At 36.2% G+C, this 22591-nt stretch overlaps 1 protein-coding gene across 1 annotated transcript in view; it reads right to left on the bottom strand.

The window, feature by feature from the left end:
* Positions 1–22591, bottom strand: part of ITGA1 (integrin subunit alpha 1) — a 167671-nt gene that overhangs the window by 91342 nt on the left and 53738 nt on the right. The window contains exons 2-5 of the mRNA XM_025387226.1: positions 15777–15897; positions 3685–3797; positions 428–516; positions 194–305 (exon numbers count right to left, since the gene is read on the bottom strand). Coding sequence (XP_025243011.1) covers positions 194–305; positions 428–516; positions 3685–3797; positions 15777–15897 — 435 coding nt within the window. The remainder of the gene's footprint in view (positions 1–193; positions 306–427; positions 517–3684; positions 3798–15776; positions 15898–22591) is intronic.

Genomic DNA, 22591 nt, shown 5'->3' with positions numbered 1-22591 from the left:
TTTACACTAATATCAATTGCAAAAATAGCAGTCAGATTTTGTTATACACTGGTAAAGCAAACATTTACCTAAATTGGTAATGCTGGTAGCTAAGAAAATACTTTAAGCTTTTTGGTATGCTCCTTTGTATACATATGTGTCATTCATTGCTTAGGCTTTTCAAACGTGCAATAACATTGCGTAAAATCTGTACCTCTTACAGGGGCAATGGAATTCACGACTTGAAATGTGGGACTGACGTCAGAACAGATTCCAGTTGTGTAATGCAAATGTCCACATCTATAGGCATATAAGGGCCCACATGCCTTTAAAAAATTATTTTAAAATTAGAAATCATTAGACTGAAAATTATATAACAGATTTTACAAAGAATTAAAATGATAGCATATCTGTTGTCAATAAATATCATTATTCTTTCAGTTCTTACCAAAAATCCTCCGTTTGGGTTGGTGACTAAAGTTGATCCAAATGTCATGTTCTCTTTTACTTCTGTGACATTGGGAATTGATGTATTAACTAAAAATAGAACAAAATTTTATGAGGGAGAAAAGTTTCACAAAGTGAAATTAAGCATCTCTCATTAAGACATTCTATTTGTTTTGCTCATATCATAGCACATTCTTCTTTTGGTTCAACTAATTAGGCTTCCAAGTATTCTTAAAGAATATAATGAACAAGTTAAGGCTGAAGAGTTGGCCCATGTCCCAGAAACTATTTCAGATAGTTTTGCTGAACTGCTAAAGAATGCAGAACTAGTAGGGCAATGAAAATGTGGGATTGATTTTTGCACGTTCTTGCTAATTAAAACAAAGTTTTAAGTCTCATAACACTGTAGTTATAATGTAATCTCATAACTTTGTTATAAAAGACCAGTGATGAAACATGATTTTTGGTAAGAAAAGGGGAAATGGGTAGAAGATCAGAAAAGAAAACTCAAACACCAGTTTTTTGACCATGACTTCCAAAATCATGAGGACATCCTTTGGGTGACAAAGGAAACTAGAGGAATATTAGAGCAGTGTCCAGGAAGTTTCAATAAAGGAAACACAGTAAAGAGACTACATTTGACATTCTGAAGGGAATGTTGGGTCCTGAAGCATGAAGCATGCCAGCCTGACAACATTGGTAAGAAGTTCCACTTTCTCACACTAAAAAGAAAAAGAAAAAAAGACTGGACAGGAAAAAAAAGAACTTCTAAATCTTCTTAGTAGAGTGGAATATTACAAAGAGGCAAAATTCAGGTTGAGAAAGATTTGTCTCACTGTTTGTTCCAGAAGTTGTTTGCACGTTAAGACTGTATATGGATTTAAAGTGGGGAATGGAAGCAGAGATTCTGAAATGGTCAGTTGGACTTCCTGATGTGAGCAATGATCTTTGTCCAAGAGTTTAGTCTGGTTTGCTTTGAAAGCACCTGGAGCTGGGTGATTATATGCATTGATCTTGAGTAATCTGTATTAGAGTTTTATATACAAAGCTTGACCCAGGAAAAGCATTCCTGGGACAATTAGGGAGTACAGTGGAAACTTCCCTACTGTTCTTGATGTGGCTAAAATCTCTAGGCTAATTTTAAAACTATTCTAATTTCCAGTAAAGAAGGAGTAACTCCTATCAAAACAGCTCCTCTGCAAACCACAACTATAAATTCTCGGAAGAATAAAAAAAAAAAATTACATGAAACAATCACCTGAAGGCACTAGAAAGGCGGCAGAAACTGGAGGGGAATCCATACTTGGAAAAAGATACTGGCACTAAATGAGTTTCCTGTTTCTGTGTTTTGTTTTGTTTTTGTCCCTCACCCCTAACCCACCCCCCCACCTAGGGAAGGTCCTAGTCAGTGGCTAAAACTCAAATAGAACTCCTAGTCTTACTGTATTGAATAAAAAGAGAACAGAGATTAGGGGCAATGGCAGCAACTGCAAAGTGAGGAGGAGAGTAGTATATCTTCTAAAAACAGCCACAAAAACAGCAGTTCTATAATATGCATACATATTTTATCCAAATAACTAGATGACTTGCATAATAAATGTACAGAGTATATTTCAAATAGCCCAGCTGAAATAAAATCTGAATAGAGATTTTAACTACTTGTCATTGCAAGAAAGTCAATGCTTGGAAATTGAGTTGAGCCAAGTGAATTTCCTGCTAATAAGAAAAGTTAAGACTATTCACAGGCATATAACAGAATCTAGAATCTCCACACCTATAATTAAAAAACATAATACAGGTTATGATCCAAAATTACTACCCACAAGACAAGACAGGAAAATGTGATGCAGCCTCAAGGAAAGGTAATAAATGGAACGCGATGTTGAGATATTCCAGATGTTGGAATTATCAGGCAAGGATATTAAAGCAGCTGTTATAAGTATGCTTATGCATGTAAAGAAAAAAAAGTTCATAATAACAAACAAATAGAAAATTGAAAAAAAGAGAACCAAAAAATACAATATCTGAAATAAACTTGTGGGACTATAAATCATTTCCATAGTATGTAATATTGTATATAACATTGACAGGGTTCTAATTTCTAGATAATTTTAGTAGGAATTTTCCAGTCATGTTCCAACTATTTCTGTCAAATACATCTATTTCAATATAAATTTATCTTGTGCAATTCCATTTTTAAAATTAAATTTATCTATTACAATTCCTTTGATTCTATTTCCTCTTGGAAACCAGGCACTAAGTTAAATTTTGTGGAGGGAATGTGGTGGGCAGGTTTATTTGGAGAAGTTCTTTCACATTACCAGTGAATTAGAAAGAATCCTGAAAAATGCAGGGAGTTAAAAGTTATAAAATTAGTAAGATATTCTAATTTATGTATGCTCCTTGATGACTTTCTAAAGCAAATTAAGGACAGAGGGAATCGAAATGGCATTCTCTGTGAATCTGCAAGATAAATGATTACAGAAAAATGATTATACATTATAAATGATTATATGAAAAATGATTATAGATTACTTCTAATATTTTCTTGAATTGATTTAAATCTGTTTTCTTTTCTTTCTTTCTTTCTTTTTGAGGTGGAGTTTTGCTCTTGTTCCTCAGGCTGGAGTGCAATGGTGCAACGTTTGTCTCACCGCAACCTCTGCCTCCCAGGTTCAAGCGGTTCTCCTGCCTCAGCCTCCTGAGTGGCTGGGATTATAGGCATGTGCCACCACGCCCAGATAATTTTGTATTTTTAGTAGAGACGGGGTTTCTCCATGTTGGTCAGGCTGGTCTCGAACTCCTGACCTCAGGTGATCCGTCTGCCACAGCCTCCCAAAGTGCTGGGATTACAGGTGTGAGCCACTGCACCCGGCCCAAAATCGGTTTTCAGTGAGAATACTGGGTATAATTTAAGAGCAGATTTTTTTTTTTTTTTTTTTTTTTTGAGACAGGGTCTCACTCTGTCACCCAGGCTGGAGTGCAGTGGCACAATTACCATTCACTGCAGTCTCAAACTCCTGGGCTCAAGCGGTCCTCACACCTCATCCTCTTGAGTAGCTGGGACTACAGTAGTGCACCACCCCACCCAGCTGTTTTTTTGTGTATTTTGTAGAGATGAGGTTTCGTCAGGTTGCCCGGGCTGGTCTCAAACTCCTGGGCTCAAATGATATGCCTGTCTTGACCTCTTAAAGTGTTGGGATTACAGGCATGACCCACTGCACCTGGCCTAAAACCAGATTTTTTTATTTTACATACCTGGTAGATCCAACTTTACACAAGGTAATGATTCACCTCTCCCAACTGGACACTTATAGACATCTCCAGTTCTGTTTTTGGGTTGGCCAACTAAAGGAGAACCAATAAGCACCCTGAAAGTCAAATAAATCAATAAACAATTTTGAACATTGAGAAACAGTTTATATGAGTTGTTTTAAGACTGATTTTAAGATAATTGACAGTAACACTCATAATCAGATAATAATCATGCTATTAGTAATTTAATGTTATCTGAACTAAGCAGAGAGCCTACCTCTTGCATATTGATGTGGATTAAAAAGTATATATAGACACACACACATACATATACACATATACACACACGTATATGTGTGCATATACATATATATGTGTGTATATACATGTATGTGTGTACATGTAGGAGAGATATTTCAGAGATTTTGTTTCATTATTTTGTTTATTACTTTATTATATTTTTTACTGGGGCATTGACATAATCAATAGTTATTGGCTAAGTCTGCTACTGTATTAGCTTATAAAACACACATGGAAGTATAAATGACTTTTTCCGATGATAAACTGTTAATTTTATAGAGAAGTCAGGAAATATAAACATTGGATCATCATAAGATTTAATATTAGCATGTGCTAGTTTATAATTGCTTAGAAAATAAGGATAGTTTATGAGATCCAGGTTAAAATCAATTACTTTCCTTTTAAACAGAATTATAAAACCATTCTAATAATAATTAATGGAAAAAATATACAATCACAACTGATTTTAGTTCCAACAAGTCATTTAAGTCAACCATGATATCTTCAGGAATCGAATGAATTGAAGTAAATAGTAAGATACTTGGGTGGATCCACTGTTGCTGATTTACTGCTGGCCAAGTAGCCATATCCAAAAACTTTGACTGCTAGCAACCAAAGGACTGTAATTACGTAATATTATATTTTGTACTTGGGATTGTGTTAGACTACAATTTTATTTATTTTTTAATTAATTAATTAATTATTATTATTATTTTTTTTTTGAGACGGAGTCTCGCTCTGTTGCCAGGCTGGATGGAGTTCAGTGGCCCCGTCTCTGCTCACTACAACCTCCGCCTCCTGGGTTCAAGTGATTCTCCTGCCTCAGCCTCCCAAGTAGCTGGGACTACAGGTGCGCACCACCACACCTAGCTATTTTTTGTATTTTTAGTAGAGAGAGCATTTCACCATGTTGGCCAGGATGGTCTTGGTCTCTTGACCACATGATCTGCCCACCTTGGCCTCCTAAAGTACTGGGATTACAGGTGTGAGCCACTGTGTCAGTCAGGTTACAACTTTATTAATGACTTTAGTGAAGATATAGAAAGTATAAATATACTTATCAAACAGCACCGTAAGACAGAGCAAGAAAAAAATACTTATCAAGTTTATTAATATACATACTTGGAAATTCAGATGAATCTCAACGTTCCGGAACAATAAACATAAATAAACTAAAGTTTACTTAGAACCTACATAAATAACCTACATAAATAACAATTGCATACTATTATTTATATCAGTGCAGGATGTGGGAGCCCTCACTTAATGGGAGTTCATGTGAAAAAGGCGTGGGGGATTTCGATGACAGCACATAAACATGAGCAACAGCGTATTTTAGTGCCAAAAATGCTAATGTGACTTTAGTCTGCAGTGCTGGAAATAGATGCCCTGGTCAAGCAGTGATAGCCCCTCTGTGTTCTGTGCTGGTCAGGCCATGTCTGAAATATCTAAATTAAGGGGACATAGGCAGAATGGAATGTATTTAGGAGACTATGACTCAGATAGTTAGGAGTCTGGTAAATTTGTCAGACAAAAGATGCTGGGAAAGTTAGGGATGTTTGGCATGGAGAAAGAACGTCTGCAGGAGAACTGAGAAGCTGCACTGAGGTACAAATGGATTAGGCATACATTTTGAAAATTTACAGATTTGAAAGTCTGTCATATTGAAAAGAAATGGGATTTATTTTGTGTAGGCGCTGTAGGCATACTAGTATTAATGAAAATAAATTTAATAAAACAATTGTAAATATTAAGCTATTGAGACTCTAAAACATAGTTTTAATATAATGCCTTTGGAGAGCAATTTCTGATGTGTATAAAGAACTATGAAAATGTTCAAACCCCTTAATACATAATTTTTACTTCTGGGAAACTATCCTAAATAAAATGACCTAAAATAAGAGGGAAAAGGTTAATGCACAAAGATAATGCTCATGATGTTATATATAATTATGAAAGAGTAAAATATGGTAAATAAAAACTAATTATTACAGGATCATTCTATAGCATATTGTACATTCATTGTATGGTAGGATGAAAAATTATTTATGATCAAACTCAAAGTGAAAATTTATCTAAGTAAAAATCTGTGCCCTAATTTAAGCTGAAAGATACCAAATTACTATGTTCATTATACTACCACTGATAATAACAGCTAGGCTTTATTGAATTTATACCGTGTGTTAGGCCCTGTTCTAAGTGCTTTCTGTGTATTAAATAATTTAATTTTCTCCATGAAATATAGCATGAACTTTGGTGCCAGCCTATATGAGTTCAAATTATGGCTTTACCATTTACTTAGCTGTATGGCTTAGGACAAGTCAATTACCCTGTCTGTGATTTAGTTTTTTAATCTTTAAAATGGAGATCATTTCAGAGGATCATCAAAAAAAAAAATAAAATAAATAAGTTAATGTATACAAAATGCTTAGAACAGTATTTGGGTTATAGTATGTGCTGTCTAAATGTTAGTTCTTTTTATTATTATTATTATGTATTTATTTCAGATGATTAAGCAACTAACATGTGTGTTAAAAGATTAATCAGGAATATATCAAGAATATAACAAATTACATTAATGAGGCTATGATTATTTTTTCTAATATTTTCAGTTTTAAAATATGTAATGGAATAAATTAGTTTTATAGTTAAAAACAGTTTAGAGAAAAAAATGATCCTACAATTATAGAAAGTATTTAATTTGAGGCTAGAGTAATTAATGTTCATTAACAACATTTTACATGCTGGGCATTTATGCCAGGTCCTGAGGATATAAAATGACATAAAAGTGAATAAAACACAATTTTTAGTTTGCTTATAACTTAGAGAGAGAAGCACAACTATACATGTACTATTGCAATACTGAATAGGTCTGAACTTGATGCAACTTCAGCAAAGTCTTAGAAGTAAGAAGAACACCACTGCTTTGATAAATGCCAAGTAGCTCAGTATAGCTGCAGTAGAAGTTGAGTCTAGAGAGGTAAAACAAGTCCAGATCATGAATGTTCTCATAGTCAGCTTTAAGAACTTCGGCTTTATTCTATGTAGGGGGAAGTTGGGAACCACTGAAGCTATTAAAAAGGGGTATAACATGATCACCTTTTTGATTTACAAAGCTTATTTGCTTGAAGTTTCATGAGTAAATTGAAGAGGAACAAAATCAGAGTCAAAAGACAAGATACGAATTCCTAAAGTAATCCAGAGGAGGATTTGAATTCAGGAAGTACAGAGGATGGAAGGACTAACTCTATAAATATTTAGAATATAAGCTGTCTTAGTTCTGGTTTCTCCAAACGTAGATCCAAGGCAAAAAACTTTGGTACAGCTAAGTTTTTTGGAGGCAATTCCAAGTATGCATAAGTGTGGAGATGGGGAAAAGAACAGGAGGAAGGAAGAAAGGCCAAGAAAGGATGCACTGATAATGAGTTACTCCTGTGGGCAGGTGGACTCAGTCTTGCTGGGGAACATCTCAGAAACCATGTGGAACACGTATGAGCATGATATGAGCATGGTTGAGGCCCTAAAAGTAAATATTACCACCTCGAAATATAGTGAGAAGAGCATAAAATGCTGACATCTGAAGGTGAAATAACACTTAAGGTTTCAATGAACAAAGGAAGAAAACTAGGTAACAGCAATCAGAAAGCGAGCAAGAATCAGAAAACAGTGGTGTCACAGAAACCAAACAAGGAAATAATATAAATAATAGGAGGCAAGAATGAGAGGCATATGTTTGTGGCAAATTTCCTTTCAAGTAACTTGGCTAAAAATGAGGGAGATGGGCAGTGTTAATAAATGTGGCTTTTTCTTTGGTGGGGGGCAATGACAAACCATCTTGAGGTGTGTCTAAATTTATCATGGAGGCAACCTGCATATGGCTAAATGATGGCAAGAAAGAACCAGTAACAAGAGAAACCCTGATTTCAGAGGAGAGGGAGTAGAATCTCTGAGCAGGTAGACAGGGTGGATCCAGAAAGAGAGGTTTGTCTTAAAAATGAGGAAGAGCGACCATTCCCTAGGCAGCACTCTGGGCGACCCAGTATTGAGCTGTTTGCAAGGGTGGTTGATGGTTTGGAATTGTGTACATTTTTGCAACATGACTTTGACTTTTATTATTTCATGAGGTAGAATCTGTTTTTCCACCCATTGAATCTAGGATTTGTTTTGATAAATAGAATACATCAGAAATGATACTATGACTTCTGAGGCTAGGCCTTAAAAGGCCTTTATAGATTCCATTTTACCTGTTTTTGAAATCTGAGAACATCATGATATGAAGAAGCCCAGTGTCGCTTAATAGAGGATAAGAGGCCACATGGAGCAGAATCGGTGCTTTAGCTGACAGCAGGAACTTCCAGACATGTGAGGAAAGCCAGCTTGGACACTCCAGCCGCAGTTGAGGGACCAGATGATGAGCCCAGGCAATAGGGGAATGCCCATTCAATCCTCAGAAATCTTGAGAAATTATAGACCATTGCTGCTTTAAGTCACTAAGTATTAGAATGATTTATTATGCAGCAATAGTTAACTGAAACAGGAAATGAGGATTAAATTTTGACCTAGTAGCTTCTCTCTCTCTGTCTCTCTCTCTCTTTTTCTTCTTTGGAAAATAGTAGCTGCAGTCACCTAGTGAGATTTAGGGAAGAGGTAGAGGGGTGCTGGGCTTGTGGAGAGCGACGAAGATTTAAAATGATAAGGCATATGTAGATCTGTCAGGCAGCTCCTCTGGTCAAGATGAGGTGGGTTGCAGCTGGCCACGGATGTTTCGGAAAATGGTTTTAATAGTGGATGGGAGGTAGGCCCTCAAAGTCCTTTCCAATTCTAACATTCCATCATCTGACTAAAACAAATACAAGTTTGTAGAGAAGAATTTACTCACTAGTTGGAAAACATGTAATATCAAGTGGGGAAAAATCTAGGATAACTGATGAAAAGTGAGTCTTGTACAGCATGCTAATAGGAGAGCTATTGTGGATTGTAAGGCAGAAGGAAAGGGAGATATGGATAGCTCAGGGAAAAGTGTGGAGACAGGAGAATGAAGATTGAAAATGGAAGATAATGAGAAAGTATGGGTGTTTAGAACTCAGGATAAAGCTTGCTTATACACAGGAACAGGGAGCTTGAGATTTGGCAAGAATTTAGCTTTGAAGGAAAAGATCTGGAGTTTATGTTTGACCTCTAGGGCAAGAGAAGTACTTAGAGTATGGCGATAATTGGAAACTGACCTGATAACAGCAATCTCAACCACGGCCTATTGCATATTGTAATATAAGTGAAGACTGCCGAGTGAGCACTCAGAAAGTGGTAGAGTATAGGAGCCCAGGATTGAGACAGGGAATTTGGGAGTTGGGACTAACAGTAAAGACTAGGTTAGCAGATTGTAGGACTGCTAATTTTCTGTATTTTCCTAGTATCTGTTTTCTCTGAAAACAAACATGAAACTTTTAATAACAAGCTTGAAAGTACATGTATCTTACCACTTTAATTCTAAGTAAGCCTCACTTTTCTCAAACTACATCAAAATAACAAGATCCTAGAGAAGTGTCAGCATAGTGTTTATAGAATTTCAGGAATCTCCAGCATTCTCAATCTATTATCTTGCTCAGTTTGTTCTCACAACACTGATCCTATTCTGGCATTTGATGTAAACTACCTGTTTATTAACTTCATTGTTTATTTTCTGTTCTCTATTCCCTAAAAGAATATAAGCTCCACAATAGTAGGGATTTGTTTCTCTATTTTGTTCACTAACACATCCTTAGTGCCTATACTAGTACCAAGCAAAAAATAGGCATTCAATAAATATCTATTGAATGAATGAATTAACGACTGTGTCAAGTACTTAAGAATCTGAATAAGGCAGACCAGGGAATTTACACTTATGTGACCAGCCAAGAGATCTGGATTGCAAAATCTTTTTTTCCATTTTAGAGGATATATATTCTGCATAAGTGGGATGCTATACATGCCTTTGAGTGACACCAAAGGCATTTCTCCAGGTCAAAGAGCTAGAGAATCCTTATTGCTAGAGGTAGACAATTGACTGAAAAGTCAGAAGGCTGGTGTTCCATATCCTGACCCCGTGACATACTTGCTATATTAAACCTTTGGACATTCATTCTCTGTCTCAGTTTCCTGTCTAGAAAATACAGATGATAACAACGATATCCACCCAAACCCACAGGGTCAATGTGAAGGCCCAGGCACATTGTTTTATAAACTATGAGTATCATTATTCTAAAATTTAATGCAAGTTAGTTTTAACTTATTACATTTTATTTCTATTAGATCTTGCTTTTTATATGGCATTTTTGCAATGACCTGTATGCAGATTAACAGGATCAAAACATGTTATGGATATCATTACTGATTTCTGGAGAAACATCTGATCAACTCAAGGATCATTAAAGTGAGAGAAACATATTTCTCCATGAAAAAACTACAATTATAATAATATTTAGTAAGCAGAAATATTTGCTATTCACAATAGTCACCTTGTTATTATGTCCATTATTATATTTATTTGAAGGGTAGCTGGTGTCTGATGTCTCTGTTTCATATTTATGTTTTATTTCCTGTAAAAGATAGTTTCTTGGAGAAGAGCGTCTTATATTTACATTATTTCATTAAGATCCTTTTCACCTAACTTTACCTTGATGTCTAATACATAGATCAAGCCAAAGTCACTCTCAGAATGCCAAGCAACTTCTGCTCGCCTATTTCTTTTTAAATAAATGGAATAAGCATTTTTTCGTCTGAGAGAATGAAACTTACACGGTGACCCCATCAACTGCAGTGATTTGCTCATAAAAGGTGGAGGGGTGGAAAAGAAGGGAGCCAAAGAAATGACAAGTTTGGCAATGAGGAAATTTCAACCTCAAACGGCATAGAAGCAATGTAAAATAAGCATATTTAAATCTGTAACAGAAAATTGTGTAAACCCTTAAAATGTCTCTCCTCCCCAGTCTGGAATAGTTCCATATCAGCCGGGATTCTTCTTTTCTTTTAAGGTACAGACATATTGGGAATAGGGCATCAATCACATGAGCCCATTGGTACCCTGACCTGGCATAAAGTAGTGTCCTCTAGGGGAAAAGGCATGAGGTCAAGATAAACATTGGGTTGAAGGTTGGCAAGGATGGATCCTGAAAATCTACTTTGCGTTCAGACAGGTCCAGTGAAGTCACTGAAGCCCCCAAGAAAGGTTGCTTGAAGGGCAATTAAAAGGGTAGGCATACATGCTGGAAGGAATGAAGCAAAGCAGCAACAGATTAGAGTGGAAAGCCCCAAAAAGACATCTCACATTTTCCCATTCAGCTGAGACTTGGCCATGCTGATGTTTATCACTAAATCTGGAAATCTGGAAGGCTTGTGCTGTGCTGAGCATGTTTGAATTTCTTTTCCTCAAAGCAAAATTATGAAGGCAATTATGTTCTTTCTGAATTCTTCTGAACCACATTACAATTACTTGGATGCTCCAGCTCATGCTAAACATAATGAACAACGGCTGATCTTAATCAGATGTATGATGTGTTCTGCTACTGAGAAAGCATGTGGCTTCTGAGCCAAAGATATAAATTATACTTCACAGCAAACTTCTGAACAGCAAAGAGGACATAAGGCTACCTTTTCTGTTAACTTATATTTCTTTCATCAGAATTAAAGCTATGTTTTCAAATACACAGACCGTACTTGTCATGGGCCAACAAGTGCTCCTTCTATAGGTGTACTATAGCCACAATGTAAGATGGGTCAGAGTGATTTTTTTTTTTAAATCTGAGGTTATAATAAAATTCAAAAGCATGAGCAGTAAATATGACTTATGAAGGTGCCTACCTCTAGAGATAATTAAATAACAAAATCCATGTTCCTCCAAATATGTCAATTATTCTGTGGTGCATTTCTTGAAGTAAGTCTGCAATCTATCTGATTTTATAGGCACTTACAGAACATCCAAACATGTTTCTACATTTATTTTGCACTACCAGATCCCAGATCTCTTTAGAACAATATGCTGCTACCATGCCATCTTTAAAAGTTTGGAAATTTAGGTATTTGTAATTTGCTTACTTTTAAATTCAATTGCTCATATCTTATTGGTTGCTCTGATTTTTCACAACTTTTCCATAAAATCATTGTAAATAATAAATGTCAGTGTGAGATTTAGGTTTCTGATATCATTGACATTCAAATGCTTACAAATGCACACATATTAATATGTAAAGTCTGATACCTACCACAAAAATAGGTTTTAACAACATTTACTTTTAAATATAGTTCTAATGAAGAAAAAGGCACAAGGCGGAGTGTAGAGATGAAATCTATTACAGCTCTGGTCCTAAGTAGTTTCATTTCCCTAGGAGAGCCACATTTAACTTTATTTTTTAAGGAGCTTTTTTTTTTTTTTTTAATTGATGATAACAAAGTGTCTAACTAGATTTAGTTGTTCAGCCAACAAATGATTGAGTGCATATTATGTATAAGGCCTCATGCTAGATGTGGGGTAGTGCCCAGGGTTACAAGTGGGCTGCAAAATCAGTCTTTGTTTTCTAGGCATTTCCACTAACACATTAACTTCTCCCTCTTACCTACATTCCAGTTTGAGGTTTCCCACTACCTAAAAATCACCTTGAATCAAGCTATTTAAAAACAGACTTATCCACTTCCTGACAAGTCAATTTCCCTTTCTCTGTCAATGACAACCCACTTCCCAATGAGCGAGCACAGAAATTTTGGAATCTATCTGACCTCTCCTACACCTTCATTGACCATTTCCAAACTTCCACCAAGACTTACTGATTCATCTTAATTTGTCTTGAATACATCTTTCTTTTTTTTTCCGGTTGCCCCTAATACAGCCTGAAGGCTCATCCTTTAAGTAGCAGATTATAGTTCTTGAGTGTCTATATATTTCCTAGTTTTCAGGCACCCCATTATCCAATCCAATTTATATATAACTTCCCAAATGAAGTTTCATAAAATGGCAACTTACGATGGCTTCTCAATGTCCTCATATTAGGTCCAAGCTCCTGTGTTTGTCTTTCAAGATCTGCCACCATCCTTTCCTCTTCTTTCATCTCAGTATGAGGCCTGTTTACTTACCAACACACTCACTTATTCTCAAGTCTAGGCCCTTGCTCTTGTGGCTTCCCAAGCTTGGAGTGACATTTTTCTTCTCATATTGAAAGTTAAGTCATCTTTCAAGATTTAAGTCAAGAACCAAGAATCATCTCCTCATGTTTTGAATTCCCGTTGAATTTATAGTCTTTTCTGCACTGGTTGTTGGCACTATTCCCTATTCCTAAGCATTTCATGTATGTCGTTGATTAGGTTAAAGCTTTTATATTTGCTTTACATGTAAACATTTCCCATGGAATTTAGCATAATGCCAGACACATAAAATGTATTACATAAATACGTGTTGATTGACTGACCCACATTTATGCTATGGCTAAATAAAAAAACCTTAACCCACCAACAAACATTTTCAGAGACAATTCAACTCAGTTTTATGGGTAAGTCAAGATATAAGGCATAGTCCCTCATGTCTTATTAACATTACTTCACAAATGCATGTAGAATTCTGATGGTTCAGTCCAGTCTAGATTCATTCAGACAGACCATTAGCAACATCCTTCTTGCAACCTTACCCTTACTATCCAATGTATGCACTCTTTTGTTCCTTTCCCAGTGTTGGCTGTCTTCCTTTTTCCTCATCCATACCTTAACCTTCTACAAAGATAGAATAACCTTAGCAAGGACATTCCTCATTACATCAAGGCTTCATTCAGGCCTGGTTTCTCAATTTTCCACTGCTTTGACTTCTGGTGCCTTGAAAGGAGGGACTGTAGAATTTAGAGGGTGGAAATCTCACAATAGGATAGGTTCTTATAATGAGAAACAGTGACTGAAGAGATCAAATGGGGGCACTAAGGCTTCTAAAAAGAAATATGAACCCCTTTTCACTCTACTAAGGTTCATTCATATAATTAAGGACTTCTGACATCAGATTTTTCTAAAATCACAAAGACAGGACTAGATAAGAAAGAAAACATATAGGTTTTTCTCAAATCAGAAACTGAAAATGAGAATTTCATAAAATATTTTAGCAATATTTAACCATCCTTTAAAGGGACACTTCATTTTAAGTAGGTGGTTTAAGTCTTAAAGCTTGCTGTTTACTATATTCCTCTTTAAAATTTGTGTAACTATTAGTAATTAGTGAAAATTAACTTTTATGTGTTTATGTAAAGTTAAGGTTTTGAAGAATAACATGAACTGCATTTCTGTTTATTATAGCTTATGCACAAAGTCTGGCCAGTTGGTCTACTCACCATTACTCTCCCAGAGGTACCTGAATTGAAGGTATAATTCCTAAAAGAATAAAGCTGGTGTCTAGAGGGACAGCTGTACTCATTTAACCTTAAAAACTGGTGGATGGGATGGGTGGAGAGTATAGGAGGGTAATTATAGGAGGGAGGGAAAGAGAACTTAAAAACTTAGCGTCTAGCATTAGGTTTGTTATCTGAGATATACGTAAGGAGAGTAAAAGAGTGAAGTATCTCAACAAATTCTACTTTATACCTAGCATAAAATAATGTACTTAAAAATGTGAGAACTCATTACTTTTTATAGTCTTTAGGGCATTATTATCAAATTAACCAAGTCTAAAAGATAAAATGCAGAAAATCCACATATTTTTATTAATGAAATAATTATAGTGATTCATAGATCCTTGTTATCCAAGTAGATATAATCTGTTTTTGCTTATTATTATAGCTACTAAAAATATAGGCTTGTTTAGTTTAAATTATTAAACTAAAGTTTAACTAGCTACTGCTCTTTTTTTCTATAATGTCCAATTAAACAAAAATTGCATTTACTAAAAATTCTATTAAATATTAAGCAAAAGAGCTCTAATATTCAGTTTATATAATTTTCAACAAGTTAGTTATACTTTAAAAATCATATCTATGGCCAGGAGCTGTGACTCACGCCTGTAATCCCAGCACTTTGGGAGGCTGAGGCAGGTGGATCACTAGGTCAAAAATTCAAGACCAGCCTGACCAACGTAGTGAAACCCCATCTTTACTAGAAATACAAAAATTAGCAGGGCATGGTGGCACGTGCCTGTAATCCCAGTTACTAGGAGGCTGAGGCAGGAGAATCACCTGAACCCAGGAGGTAGAGGTTGCAGTGAGCTGAGATCACACCACCGTACTCCAGCCTGGGTGACAGAGCAAGACTCCATCTGAAAATAATAATAATAATAATAATAATATCTACAATGAACGTAACCAATATTAAAGGGTTTGAAGGTAGATACAAGAAACCCTATAAAGTTCATTATAAACATTAGACCAAGCTCAATAAATCAGTAAAGCCCAAACTCACGGAAGTGATATTAACCCTTTCAGAGCACCACCTCATTTGCCTCCAAATCCTTCCTACTGGATTTCAAACAGGTGCATTTAAGCTACTCTGAAATGAGAACAATTAAAGAATTCTTGCCAAAAGAACATAATTATGGAACAATAGCTTTTTTGGATACAGAACTTCCTTGAGGTCAATCCAGGCATCAACAAAAATCACTAATCCCTTCCTCTAATATTACCAAGGCATTTTTTTTTTTTTTTTTACTTTAAGTTAGCTTCCATTGCCAAATGACTAGATTGCATTTTCCACCATAAATAATTCATTCTGTTAAAGTTTCGTTCATAAAAGAAACTGTAATCAAATAACATTTCCCATTACCTTGTAAAATAAGTAAACAACAACAAAACCCACGGGCTTACCATTTTCCTTCTTCATTTTCATATTGTTGAACAGTATATCCAAACATGTCTTCCACTGGGCCGCTGAAAGTCATCGAATTTTTCACATCAACATTGAATGATACGCAGCAGCGTAGAACAACTTTAGGAGAAAAACAAAATCCAGTTACATAAAGTTAACTAAGATTCCATCATGTTTTGAGTTATGGAAGGCATTGTTGAGGTTACCATCCAAAGCTGTTTCTATTTAAAAAAAAATGAAACTCAAAGAATGAAAACTCAAGGAAGGTCACCATTCTTAACTGTATTACTAACTGTAAATCAACATAATGACTTTAAAGAACACAAATACTAACATTCAAAAAAATTCCATACTAATTTAATATCTGTACCATTCCTAGAGCTAAGGATTTCAGAATGTGTGGAAAAGAGCAGGCAGAAACTCAGATTCTTATATGACTAATACAGTTGCAGATAGTTTTCCAGCAGTGAGCCCTGCAGAAAACCATGGCCATCAGTGAACTCTGAACAGCTCATTTTCCCATTTCAACTATAGAGAATGCACACATCACCATGTAAAGCTTTATAAAAATAGTTGTTCTCCTTGCTGCTTCCAAAGGAAAAGGCAAACTGATGCTCTCCACCCAGAGATGGCTTCCCATGCAGGCCTGAGATTGCTGTGTTTCCCTTCCTTAATCAAGTGTTGGATGGAAACTTATACTAATTCTCTGAAGCTTCCTTATAAAATTGGTGTTGATAAATTCACCAGTTGTTATCCAGATTAAATCACATGATATATCTAAAGGGTCTACCCAATGCCTGGCACATACTACATATTTGATGAGGGTTAATTCTTTTTAATTTTCTCACAGTACAGGTTGTGGAAACTCTTAGTAAGTGAGACTGTCTCTTAAAGAAGTTCTAGAATCACCACCTCAAATGGATGGTGCCAAATTCCTGCTTTGGTTTTGGTTTTTAAAGTATACTTATGAAGTTCCAAAATATTCTTCTCCTAGATGTAACTAAGAATTCTTTCCAGGGGGCCACAATGGCTCATGCTTGTAATCCCAGCACTTTGAGAGGTGGGTGGATCACCTGAGGTCAGGAGTTTGAAGCTAGCCTGGCCAACAGGATGAAATTCCGTCTCTACTAAAAATACACAAAAAATTAGCTAAGTGTGGTGGCGTACACCTGTAGTCCCAGCTAATCGGGAGGCTGAGGCAGGCGCACCGCTTGAACCTGGGAGACGGAGGTTGCAGTGAGCCAAGATTGTCCCACTGCACTCCAACCTGGGCAACAGAGAAAGACCGTCTCAAACAGACAAAACAAACAAACAAACAAAATTATTTCCAAAGAACACTGTCTTATAAAATTATAGAGCCTCATCAGGTACATTCAGAGGTGGCTAAATTCAGTCTCCTTTGTTAAAATCACCATATAGACACATAGATTCTGAAAAATTATCTTTTCTAGTCTTATAAATTGTGAGTGGATTAAATCACTCTAATATTTTAACCCTTGCTCACTATGAACTTTTTTCATAAATGTACTTTAAGTCCACACTACTCTAAATTTATAATCTTTAAGTTTTGGCAACAATAGTAACTGCTTTTTCCTTGAAGAATAAATTCATCAAAGAAACAAAAAAGATACACCTGTGTATCTATCTGTAAAGTCTTTCTTGACCTCCCTACCTAGAAGTAATCTTTAAACTTCTAAAACCTCCTTTCGTATTTTTTAAGAAACCTCTCATGGAGATAATTATTGAATACTATATAGTTATCTGTGTGAGATTTCCCCCCGCCAGATTGGAAAATTCCTAGAAAACAATGACTCTCTTACTTACCTTTTTTCAATCCTTTATCAAAATCTCGCACAACTCCTTGTACACAGATGGGCAGTAACATATTTTCAGACTGACAGATAAAACGTTGAAGGAAGAAGTATGCCACCTCTAGTTAAAGATGAACTGGCAACTATTTCATCTTAGTTAAAGAAGATTTTATGGAGATAGAAACTTTCAACTAAGATTTTTAAAGAGAGAAAGAGATGAGATTTGGCAGTGAAAAGAAAATGTGTACCCAGGATTTGAGAGGGTCTCTGCAAGTATTAAGACACAGGTCAGGACAAATACGGTTGCAAGATCATGAAGAGATTTGTCTAGCTGGCATGAAGGAAGCAGAAAAAGAACGGGTGAATTGCATGGGTCCTTTTATGTACATTTGCTGTTCATTCTTCAAGGGTGATAGAGAACAGCTGGTTACCATCTTCTGCATAATAGTCTTTCATATATTTGAAGACAGTTTTAAATGCTGCTTACTCTCTAAACTAAATAGTCATGCACTGCATAATAATGTTTCAGTTAATGACAAACTGTATATACAATGGTGGTGTCATAAGATTATAATACAATAGCTTTAGTGTACCTGTACTTTTCTATGTTCAGATATGTTTAGACACACTAATATTTTACTTTTTTTTTTTTTTCTTTTTTAAGGCTGAGTCTCACTCTGTTGCGCAGGCTGGGGTGCAGTGGTGCAATCTCTGTTCACCGCAACCTCGTCTCCCGGCTTCAAGCTATTCTCATGCCTCAGCCTCCCAAGTACCTGGGATTACAGGTGCCTGCCACCATGTTTGGCTAATTTTTAAATATTTTTAGAAGAGACTGAGTTTTGCCATGTTGGCCAGGCTGATCTCAAACTGCTGGCCTCAAGTGATCTACCTGCCTTGGCCTCTCGAAGTGATGGGATTACAGGTGTGAGTCACTGCGCCCGGCCACCATTGTGTTTCCGTGGCCTACAGTACACAGTATAGTAACCACCTGTAGGGGTCTGTAGCCTAGAAAACTTAGGTGATATACCGCCTAGATGTGTAGCTCTAAAATCTAGATTTGTGTAAATATACTCTATGATATTCGCACAATGATGAAATCACCTAAGGACACAGTTTGCAGAACACATCTCCATCACTAGGTGATGCATGACTGTAGCAGATGCTCCTATTCTTTGCTCATAGGCTTTGTGTATCTATTTTTTGAACAATTTCAACGAAGTATTTTTTGATACAAGAAATGCATAAAATAATACTTCTGTAGGAGGGTTTCTCAACTTTGGTACTATTCACGTATGGGTCATAAAATTCTTGTTATCGGGGCTATCCTGTATACTATAGAGTGTTTAGCAGCATCCTTGGCCCCTACCCACATGAAGCCAATAGCGCTTCATGAATTGTCATAATCAAAAATCTCCAGACACAGCCAAATTCCCATGAGGCCAAAATTGTCCCCAGTTGAAAACCACTCTTGAACAGATGAAGCGCAGAACATCACCACCAATTATTTTGTTGAAGAATATGACTGAAAACCAACCATGGCTCATAAACCAGCAGACTCTGCATCACCTGGGAGCTTGTGAATAATGCAGAACCTCAGGCCCTATCCAGATTCCCCGAATCACTACCTACGCTTCCACGAGATCCCCAGGGCAATCATGCCTATTAAGGTTTGAGAAGCACAGCTCTGTAACGTGGTATCTCTTTTTCATAATGTCAATACAGATAACCTAAATAAAAAATACTTACTATGCTGTAGAGAAGAGGGGAAAAGGATCCTCTTTAATCAGGGTCAATTTCACCCCCTTGAAGGATTTTTCTAGCATGTCATCATCTTTAGTACATTTTCTCCAAAAGCCATTTGTGGTACCCCTCCTCAACGTAAGACCAAGCAGTTTTGGTTTCCTTTTTGGGCCTGTTTATTTATTCTACATGTTGTGTGGAATGCCCGGGGGTGTGTGCTGTACTTCTTTTTTCATTTCCTGTCCTTAGAGTTCTACAGGCAATTTGCCCAAAATGATTGTAAATCAGACTCTTTTATGTTTTCTGAGGCACCAAAGAGCCTGAAGAACAAGAGATGACATAAACAAAATAGTTTACATTTACTTCTTTTGATTTAAAGGAGTGAGTAAACAGTAAAAGTAGCCTTTCATAACTTTTAGTTCAATGTGCATTTTGTTATACTATACTATTCGGAACTTTATGTACCAGAAGTAAAGAAAAATTGTACTTATTCACAACTGAGCCTCTGTTTCCATCCCCAAAAAAGCAAAACACAGAGGTGGTTTCAGAGACAACATAGAAAAAATACAAAAGATAATGGGAAATAAACATAGATAAGACAGATATCAAAAGTAAATTCTGATTTCACATGTACCAGCAATTGAAAACCAGTATTTTTTCCCCTAGCAAATAATAACTATATTGTGTACTGACCAGGTGTTACTCTCATTTAATTTGCCAGCAACTCTATAATTAAATACCATTACTATCATCATTCTGAAAATAAGGAGAAGAAAGCTTGGGAAGGCAGAGAAATGTGCCCACATTTCCACAGGCTTCCAAGTCCAAAGTAGTAACCAATATTCATATTAATTCAATTTTTACATCTTAGGTCTAAAACTAGAAAGGGCTATGCAAAGTGATATGAGGATGAGCTTAGAAGACAGCCACATATTAGTCCGCATAACTGCATCTCCTGAGAGGCAAATTTGGGGAGGAGACTTTTCTACAATAGCAATGGGCTGGAAAGGATTTGGGGAATGAGTGGAAAGGCTGGGTAAGGAGAGAAATCCTGGCCACAGAGCTCCAGATCTAACTTCGTGAAGGACTTCAGCTACAACTTACAGGTCTAGGTAGAAAAGAAATGAAAAGACTTGCTCCCATTCAAATATGGTTATATATGCGATATATGTAAGTGTTAAGAACAAAAGAGAAAGGTGAAATTGCTGGTGTTGAAGGGTATCTCTTATAAAAATAAATTATGAGCAATTCCTTTACCCCAGGATGGAATTTGATATGTAAGAAAACTAAATGAGAAAGAGGGAGAAGCAACCTACAGCTCTACCGTACTTTCTGCTTACAAACATTTTAAATATAATAACATAATAATAATAATAATAACCGTAATGATATTGAGCTATTCAAACATTTGTGGAGGTGAGGCAGGACAGCAGACATTCCCCTCTTTTTGTATATTAGGAAACTGAAGCTCAGAGAGGTTGAGTGATTTGCCAAAGGCCAGCCTGCTTTAATGGCAGAGCCAAGATTTCAACATTGATCTTATGAGGCTAAATCATAGGATTTCTGTAACTAGGGTGCTATTGAGTTGGTCTGATTAATTAAAATAAAAGTAAAAATAACCCAGCTCACAACAATCCTCAAAAGGCTCATGATGGCTCTTAATCATCTTGTAGCTCTGGAGTATTTGACAATAGGACTGGCAGAAAAAGGATAAATGGAGGTGACAGAGGCTGTTGACAGATGGAAAGAAGCCACCCTCTTGTACGCATCCTTGAGTTCCAAGAAGTGTTACTGTAGCCCGTTTAGTTGTTGGCTTCTTAATAAAGAAAGTCTGTCTTTGGACCAGGTGGGTCAGACTGAATCCCAATCTAGTAATATCCAGATGGGAATATTCAACAATGAATGCAATTCTGAATATTGCAAATTTCAAGCCAAGGAAAGAGGATATCAAATAAATGATGACAAGGTAATGTATTAAAATGCTATTGCTTTATTTCAAAGCTTCCTATATATGTTTATCCTATTTAGAAATAGAAGAAATCATAGAATTAACATTATTTTTATTATTTTTAATATAAATAATGAAATAATGACATAAGATTAAGATAAGACATAATCATAATTATGTTTTTATAGTGAATTAATGGTTTAGGGCAAATTTCTTGGTGATAAAGAAAGATAGTCATCCCTGGAGACACATGAACTAATCTTTTCATCTATATTATTTATTAAATCATTCATATATTCCACCACTCCACAAATATAACCAAGTGTTTACTCTGAATTGAATATATGGTAGGCCCTGGAAATACAGTCATAAAAAGATGGTGCTAGGCCAGGCACAGTGGCTCACACTTGAAATTCCAGCACTTTGGGAGGCCAAGTCAGGTGGATTACCTCAACTCAGGAGTTCAAGACCAGCCTGGCCAATATGGTGAAACCCTATCTCTACTAAAAATACAAAAATATTAGCTGAGCTTAGGGGTGCACACCTGTAGTCCCAGCTACTCAGAAGACTGAGGCAGGAGAATTGCTTGAACCTGGGAGGCAGAAGTTGCAGTAAGCCGAGATTGTGCCAATGCACTCCAGCCTGGGTAACAGAGTGAGACTTCATCTCAAAAAAAAAAAAAAAAAAAAAAAAAAAGATGATGCTCCCAGCTCCCCCCCAAAAAAGGCAAGTGATTTCACCTCTATGAACCTCAGTTTACCATATTTGAAATGAGCTTACAAATAACTTTCAGGTATTAATTGCTGCAAGAAATACAAATTATGCATTTAGCAAAAGAGAATGATCAAGAAATGAGCTAACTGATTTCATAGGTAGAATACAAATAATCAATATACCATCTGGCAGTTGATTTTTCTTTCAAAAGAGGACTTTTCCCTCATTTTGATGACTGTATCTTGAAACACAATACAGGTATGTTACATCAGTGGGGATGAGACAGCAGATTCTTGGACTCATTCTCATAGCAAATTTCCTGTTTCTAAACTTGGCTGCAATGAGATACATAAAGAAAATCTAAGATGAAGGTGTCAGGCCTTCCAAGTGGAAGAGCTAGCCAGGGAGGAGGAGTGCAGATGACACCAGTCCATTCAGTTAGAACCCTTGGATTCTCATCTCAGTTGCTCAAAACATGATGCATATCTGTGATACCACCTAGGATCTGAGCCAATAACAAGTTGGACCTTCTTTCACTCTAACGAAAATTTACTCCCCTCTAACCTATTTTAAGGGTTGCAAGTCTATTACAAAGACAGGG

Source organism: Theropithecus gelada, chromosome 6, assembly GCF_003255815.1.
Source record: "Theropithecus gelada isolate Dixy chromosome 6, Tgel_1.0, whole genome shotgun sequence".
NCBI classification, from domain to species: Eukaryota; Metazoa; Chordata; class Mammalia; order Primates; family Cercopithecidae; genus Theropithecus; species Theropithecus gelada.
The sequence above is the reverse complement of the archived record's forward strand: the minus strand, read 5'-3'. Positions and strand labels throughout refer to the sequence as shown.